The sequence below is a fragment of the Ovis aries genome, chromosome X, assembly GCF_016772045.2.
Source record: "Ovis aries strain OAR_USU_Benz2616 breed Rambouillet chromosome X, ARS-UI_Ramb_v3.0, whole genome shotgun sequence".
In the NCBI taxonomy this organism is placed as follows: Eukaryota; Metazoa; Chordata; class Mammalia; order Artiodactyla; family Bovidae; genus Ovis; species Ovis aries.
Window position 1 is genome coordinate 26065058 of NC_056080.1, and position 8255 is coordinate 26073312.

The 8255-nt window shown below is 39.9% G+C and overlaps 1 protein-coding gene across 1 annotated transcript; it reads right to left on the reverse strand.

The window, feature by feature from the left end:
• LOC101110823 (serine/threonine-protein phosphatase 4 regulatory subunit 3-B-like) lies at positions 1 to 2374 on the reverse strand. The gene is made up of 2 exons (XM_027963408.3): positions 816 to 2374; positions 1 to 656 (listed from the first exon to the last, which is right to left on the reverse strand). The coding sequence occupies exons 1-2, from the start codon at positions 2314 to 2316 to the stop codon at positions 1 to 3; spliced, it is 2157 nt and encodes a 718-aa protein (XP_027819209.1). The 5' UTR covers positions 2317 to 2374.
• Positions 2375 to 8255: the final 5881 nt, after the last annotated feature.

Below are 8255 nucleotides of genomic sequence, written 5' to 3' on the forward strand. Positions count from 1 at the left end.
TTATGGGCTAAGATGTGGTCTTTTGCTGGGAGGTGTTTCATCTTCCTCTTCTTCTTCATCATCTGAATAATCCACTAAGCAAATCACCCTTCTGCGGTTTGGGTTACTTGTTTCATCAGCAGCATCAGCAGAATGAGATGAAGTAAATTCAAAGTCACCAAAAGGTGTTTGAGAGGGAAGATCTACCTTGTCTTCATTTTCTTTTGCTCTTTTAATCTCAAAACCACTTTCCGGTGGTGGCTCAATTGCTTCTTCCTTTATATTTTCATTAATACTCCTTTCCTCCTCCTCCTCAAAGACACCGGAATCTCTGCAAAATACTTGACTATACAGTACAGAACATAAATTCTTCGTTACTTGATTTTGCAGCTCTTTCTCTTGCTCATATTTCACCTTCAATCCTTTGAATGTCTGAACATATTCAATTGACTTAAGTGTTGCATAAAACTTTTCAACTATATGGGCAACAAGAGATTTGATATTTTCCATTCTTACGTAGTCAAACAGCTCAACAATAGCTGAATTCAACATATTGTACCGAGTTCCATTCTCTAAAAGAGCATTTACAACTGGCTCAAAAAAATTTCCCTTGATGATGTAATGATTTAAAAGTTCATCTCTAAGGCCAATCATCGTTCTCATAAAACGAACAGCACACAAGATTAGAAAAGTGTGCTTGGAATTTATCAAGATCAAGACTTTTCTTAGCAAGTCTTGGTTCAAAATATATTTTTTCATGTAATATGCATGATGTTGCACACAAAATGAAAGCTGATCTAAAATTAAGGCAAGCAGCTGTGCTGTGCGGTAATTATTGAGACAGTTTATGTTATTTTCGTCAGATCCAACTATATTATCCTTGTCATGTATATATGCTGAAGTAGTTGACAAAAGTGGTTCTATGAAGTTATTCATACAATGCATACAGAAGAAATGTAGAAATTCACTTTTTTCACAGTGACTAGATGCTGTCATCATGTTGTTTGGATCAAGCAGGGCACGAAGGACTTCCATTAAATGAACAGCATTTCCTAGCTCAGGGTCAGTATCACAGAATATTTGTTCAATTACTAAATTAATGAAAAGAATGCTGTCTTCACTTTGGTGGTCTTCTATTATAAATTCTCGAACCCTGCATGGACTATACTCTACTAGATAAGTAAATACATCAGTAGCAGCTGCCCTTATTTGCAAGTCATTCATATTCATTACAATTTTAAGAGCAGGAAGAATTCCCAGTTGTGTCAGTGTTTTGAACAGTGCATTCCTGTTTTCAGGTACTAATGTCTGAGAAAATGCACAGAATTCCTTGAAAAAAAATAACAGCTCACGCCGTGTATCATCATCTGTGGTCTTATCCCTTAATTGCGCAAAAGCGGTAGACAAAAACTTATCATCTTCCTGCAGCATATTGACTATCGCACCCTTGTTTAATAAAATAAAATTTGTAAGAGTAGAAAGAAAATTCTCTTCAAATATTGATGGGATAGGAAAAAGGATGTCTTGAATGTACTGTACCCTGTATGTCTGATGTATTTTTTGCAGAAGTGCATGGTCTATTATTGGTACAACTTCCTTGAACTTCACTTTTTGGGTTAAGAATTCTCTATGCCTTTTTGGCTGAGCCAAGGCAGGGTCATATTCAAGGCATCCCACCACATCCATGATATACTTATCAGAAAAGAGGATCTCAAGCAGAGATGCCTGGTTGAGAAATAACATCCCTTTAACAATGTCATGCAGATTCTGTAAGCCTTCAGTGTCCTCTAGGTCCTCACACGTGTGGAACAACTGCAGTAATTTTTTAATAAAGTCCTCATTTCCTACTAACAGAGCCAGCCTTTCCTTACGCAGAGGTGAGGTGAGAACTGAGGTAACTAAGTGAGCAATCTGGTCAAGCTTACCGAGTTCACAGTTAGGCAGCTCAAGCACGTCATCTGCCACGTCATCCAATGTCTCGTCTTCGGATTCAACTAAGGGGTCGTGTGTGATATCGGTAGATGGGTCTTTACCTTGAACCTGGCAGATGTCTTTCCATATCTCGTGACAACTTGCTGCGTCCGGGAAACTTATCGCCATACCGTGGTTCTCAGCTTCAGACCAAACAATTAATGTCCCTTGTCGTCTCTGATAGGGCGTGTCTGGATTTATCTTTGACTCCAAGATCTCTAAGCCGCTAAGTTCAGATCGAACTAGCAGACACAAGCCCTGAAGGCGTTCCACATAAATAGTAGAGACATGTCCCTTGCCTAGCATTTCCCATTGTTGGTCATCATTCAGGAAAAATACTTTCACTATGCTCTGCTCGTCTGCCATGGTGACCTCTCTCTTCACCCTGGCCCTGGTCTCGGCAGGTGATTGTGTCTCGCGTGAGCTCAGGGATAACGGCAGGTGACGTTGGGGCCCCAACAACGGTGGCCGCTGAGGTAGCTGTTTGGAAAAATTGTGAGAAAACATGGCTGATTAAGTTGAGGCCACAGGAATTCCGGTGGTGCCTCAAATCAATAAGGCTTCCCCACAGTTCCACTACTCACTACCATCCCTTGCTCCCCTCCTTCCACTCTGCACCCCGTATAATGCTTTCTTAACGCAAAATGAAGTGAGCCTCTGAGCCTGCTCGTGGCTATCTACGACAGCCTTGATAATTATGACTCCCCCAGGATTCTACGTCAAAGGAATGTTCTATGCTTGTTAATGCCTCCAAGCCTACCTATGGAGGCATAGGAAGGCGAGAAAAGGGCACTGTTCTTTCAATAAAAGGTTCTGTCCTCCATTCACATTTTCACTCATCATGTGTGTGGGGATGGAGACTTAGGACCTTAGACAAAAGAAAGCTTAATCACTTACATCCCGCCCAAGTCAACACCTAACACTCAGTGTCAAGAAAACCCTCGTCCCCCACCCCATAGGTGGTATGCCCCCTCCCGGTGGTACTCCCCCTCTCCTCACAGGTGGTACACCCCTCCCCTCATAGGTGGTATGTCCCCCCTCCTCCAAGGTGGTACCGCCCTTTATGCCCTCTCCCCTCAAAGCTGGTAAACCCCCTCCCCTCATAGATAGTATGTCCCCTCTCCTCCAAGGTGGTACTGCCCTCTATGCCCCCTCCCCTCAAAGGTGGTATGCCCCGTCTCCTCACAGGTGGTAAGGTGCTCAGTCACTCAGTTGTGTCGGACTCTTTGCAACCCTGTGGACTGTAGCCCACCAAGCTCCTCTGTCCATGGGATTCTCCAGGCAAGAATACTAGAGTGGATTGCCATATCTTGTCCAGGGAATCTTTCCAACCCAGGGATCAAACCCTTGTCTCTTACACCTCCTGCATTGTCAGGCAGGCTCTTTACCACTAGAGCCACCTAGGAAGGCCAGCCAATGTCAGTATCACTCACTTACCCCTCCTTGAAAGAGAAAGTAAAGTCGTTCAGTCGTGTTGGACTGTTTGCGACCCCATGGACTGTAACCTACCAGGTTCCTCTGTCCATGGGATTTTCTAGGCAAGAATTCTAGAGTGGGTTGCCATTTCCTTCTCCAGGAGATCTTCCCAACCCAAGGATTGAACCCGCATTGTAGGCAGAAGCTTTACCATCTGAGCCACCAGGGAAGTCCTACCAATCCTTGGGAGAGGCTATTGTTCCAAGAGGGAGTTGGCAACTAATTCCTTTACCCTGTTCAGTTCGGCCTAAAACTCTCTCTGTTAGCACAACAATGAAAAAATTTCCTCAAATTTTCCCAATCTATAACCACACTACTTATTCTTAGGGAAAGAGTGGGCCAGTGGGAAACTGAGTTGAAGTCAGCCAGAAGGAGGTACAAACATCACAAATCAATTGTTCTTATTTTCTTAATAATTATGGTAATAACAGCAACCACAATAACTAACAATACTTGACTGCTTATTATTATTATAAAGAAAGGTAATAACATAATTGATCAAGTACTTTAGTGATTATTAAATTCAAGATACTGTAACAAGAACATTTATGTATTTTCTTATTTAATTTTAATAATAACCCAGTGAAATAGGAGTACTAAGTGTCCTTTTGAGACCAGGAAACAAACTTAGAGAAGTTAACTTGCCAAAGATCATATGGCTACTAAGTTGAGGAGCTCTGAACACATCTTTCTGATTGAAATATTGGTTTTCTCAGCCATCGAACTATGCTATCCTCTGCTTTTCTTGGCCTTCATTACACTTTATTTTACACTCCTTCCATCTATATAATTTGTAATCAACATAAAATTATCAAGAGAAGATGAAAGGCATGCACTTCCTCCTTTAGATTCACATCTGTGTATAGCCAATGGAAAATAGAAGCTTGTATATGGCAACTGTTAAATATAATTTTAATAGTAACCAAGTTGATTTTTGATGTAGCAGCAACTTCTGCAGTTTTCTTAAAAAAAAAAAAAATTCTTTTCCCCAAAACATTAACCCTGTTATTGCAAAGGAGAAACTGAGACTTGGACCATATCAAGCATATTTGTAATGGAAGAGTCCTATTTGTAACAATCACTTCATTTTACATATTAATAGCATTGGAGATGTGTGACAATTCTCAAGTAGAGCACAGAAATACTCTTCCACACACCTCTCTTGCAATGTAGCCTCCAGGAGATTACTGTGCAAGAATATTCCCTGGAACAGTACAGCTGGGGCTCTTGGGGGACTAAATACAAATGACAATCATTTCATGAGAAAATTCAAATCACTGCTAGGATACTGTTGCTTTAGAAACATTTATAAATTACAAAATTGACATGTGTAATAGTTAAAAACTCTTCCTGCCTTATTTCAATAAAAGAGAATATGCAAATATATAACAACAACAATGATGCTAGACCATAGTAATGGTCCAGTTTATTTTCAGTGCTGTTGGTTATATTAAAATTTCTCTCAGAATCAGTAATAATACTGGCAACTGTCTGAATATGCCATCAGGTTCCATTCTCAGAGATATTCAGCACAAATCTATGTGTTCTCACAATTTTATCACAGGAAGTTTCCCTTAGGCCAATTAAGGTCCCTTTATCTTCCCTGGTAGCTCAGACGGTAAAGCATCTGCCTACAATGTGGGAAACCCAGGTTCAATCCCTGGGTCGGGAAGATCCTCTGGAGAAGGAAATGGCAATCCACTCCAGTACTCTTGCCTGGAAAATCTCATGGATGGAGGAGCATGGTAGGCTACATTCCATGGGGTTGCAAAGAGTCGGACAGGACTGAGCGATGTCACTTTCACCTTCTATCTTGATTAGGTTAACTAGAATCTCTTTACAATCTAAAAGATCCTGAAGTTCAAATGTCTTAGTGCTGTTTTGGCAGTTGATTCTTTTAGTTCCTGTCTTATTTGGTTTGGGAAGTAGAATAATGCCCTTGAATGACAATCCACTCTAGTATTTTTGCCTGGAGAATTCCATGAACAGAGAAGCCTGGTGGGCTTCAGTCCATGGGATCAAAAACAGTCAGACATGACTAAGCAATTAACACCCACATGCTTCAGTAGATCTAGCTATTTAAGGTTGTTATTATTTGTGCGTGTGTGTTTTGTTGTTTTACAGAGAGCAAGGTAATGTGAATAAACAAATGTCAGATTTTAAAAGCTGTGTAAGTTCATTTTATAGGTATTATTTATCTTTTATTTAATCCTCATACGATAATGGCCTGAAGAAGGTATCATTACTACCATATTAGGGAGAGAAAAAAACTTGAAACTACAAAACTGAATCAAAGGTTTGGTTCAAACCTCTACAATATATGATGATGCTAGGATTTGAAAGTAGGCCTGTATAGTTCTGACCCCCCACTTTACTATTCCCAATATGCAATGCTTTCTCTTAGGCTATGTCTAAATTGTCATAGCAGATGTTTATAATGTGGAGGAAGAATGTCACCTGCCATATCACTAACCAAAGGATTTTGTGGCCTTTACACCAGCAGCCACCACAGTCACCCCTAAATGTGCACCCTGAAGGGATTCAGGATAGAGAAAAACAGGAAACTGGCTGCATATACCTGAGGTGCATATCAAAGGAGTGATTTCAATGAGCCCAGATTTTTGCATCTTCCCCTACACAGAAAAGTGTTAAATTCCTTAACTCGAGATGTCTGGTTTTCTTTAATTAACAGTAATCTTTTGATGTTCTGACTCCCTGGTTTTTGTTGCAAAATTGTATATCCTAGCTCTTCCCTTAACTGCAAACAGGTTTATTAAGAGACAGGTAACATTCCTTCTCTGGTATTTCCACCTCTAAGAATTTTACAGTTTATTGTGATCCACACAGTCAAAGGCTTTAGCATAGTCAATGAAGCAGAAGTTGATGTTTTTCCGGAATTCTCTTGCTTTTTTGATAATCCAACGGATGTTGGCAATTTGATTTCTGGTTCCTCTTTTCTAAATCCAGCTTGTGAAGTTCTCAGTTCATGTACTGTTGAAGCCTAGCTTGAAGGATTTTGAGCATCACCTTGCTAACATGTGAAGTGAGTGCAACTGTGCAGTAGTTTGAACAATCTTTGGCACTGCCTTTCTTTCTTTGAGATTGAAATGAAAAATGACTTTTTTCAGTCCTGTAGCCACTGCGAGTTTTCCAAATCTGCTGGCATACTGAGTGCAGCACTTTAACAGCATCTTTTAGGATCTGAAAAAACTCAGCTGGAATTCTATCACCCCCACTAGGTTTGTTCATAGTGAGGCTTCCTAAGACCCACTTGACTTCATACTCAAAGATGCCTGGCTCTAGGTGAGTGACCACATCATTGTGGTTATCTGGGTCATTAAGACCTTATTTGTATACTTTGTGTATTCTTGCCACCTTTTCTTAATCTCTTCTGCTTCTGTTAGTCCTTGCTGTTTCTGGCCTTTATTGCGTCATCTTTGCATGAAATATTCCCTTGGTATCTTTAATTTTCTTGAATAGATCTCTAGTCTTTCCCATTCTGTTGTTTTCCTCTATTTCTATCTATTGTTCTTTTAAGAAGGCTTTCTTATCTCCCCTTGCCATTCTCTGGAACTCTGCATTTGGATGGGTATATCTTTCCTTTACTCCTTTGCCCTTTGCTTCTCTTTTTTTTCTCAGCTATTTGTAAGGTTTTCTCAGACAACGACTTTGCCTCCTTGCATTTCTTTTTCTTGAGGATGGTTTTGGTCACTGCCTCTTGTATAATGTTACAAACCTCCATCCATAGTTCTTCAGGCACTCTGTCTACCTGATATAATCCCTTGAATCTATTTGTCACCTCCACTGTATAATCATAAGGGATTTGATTTAGATCACACCTGAATGGCTTAGTGGTTTTCCCTACTTTCTTCAGTTTAAGCCTGAATTTTGCAATAAGGAGTTCATGATATGAGACACAGTCAGATCCTGGTCTTGTTTTTGCTGACTGTATAGAGCTTCTCCATCTTTGGCTGCACAGAACATAATTTGATTTTGGTATTGACCATCTTGGTGATGTCCGTGTGTAGACTCATCTCTTGTGTTGTTAGAACAGGATGTTTGCTATGACCAGTGCGTTCTCTTGGCAAAGTTAGTCATACATTTCTGAATTTTAGTTATTGGTGACTCAAACCACATGCATACATATAGAACACTTAAATATCTAAATATTCTATCTATAAGAGGAGAGAATATTTTATAGTGGGAAGAGCAAGGTTTTTTTCTTTAATTTTATGAAACAGCATTCAAATACAAGTATTCAAATGTGTCCACTCTAAAATTTTCAACTTCAAAACATTAGTGAAAAACCCATGCATGTTCTCTACAACTTCTCCAGGTAGCTTATTTAGTGAAATGTTGCCTTTTTGGCCACCATCATTTCTGATTTGGAAATCTGTAACAATCTTCTCCCCTAGCTTCTGTTTTTTCTCCCAACTATTAATAGTATGTTCTCCACACAATAGCCAGAGTGGATCCATTTAAAACACATCATATCCTCGCACACGTCTACACCAAACAACCTGTTTCCACCTTACTCAGAATAAAAACCAAAGTTCTAACTATGGTTTATAAGGCCTAACAAGACCTGACCCCCTTGATATGTGTGAGCTCTTCATTTTGTAGTCTCTCTCTCCCTTATTCTGCTCTAGCCACACTAGCCACCTTTTTATATCTGAAGCACACCAGGCAAACTCATGCCTCAGAGCCTCTGTACCTGCCCTTTCTTCTTTCTATCTGGAACACTATTTCTCAATATCTACATGGCTTATACCTTCAACTCATTCAAAAATTTATTCAAATGCTTGTTTGTTGTTGTTACTGTTTTTTTA

Excerpts from the sequence above, each read along its gene's own strand:
- LOC101110823 (XM_027963408.3), bottom strand. The coding sequence starts at position 2,316 with ATGGCAGACGAGCAGAGCATAGTGAAAGTATTTTTCCTGAATGATGAC. Across the intron at positions 657-815 it reads AAATAACATAAACTGTCTCA|GTGCTGTTCGTTTTATGAGA; the intron begins ATAATTACCGCA and ends TTCTAATCTTGT.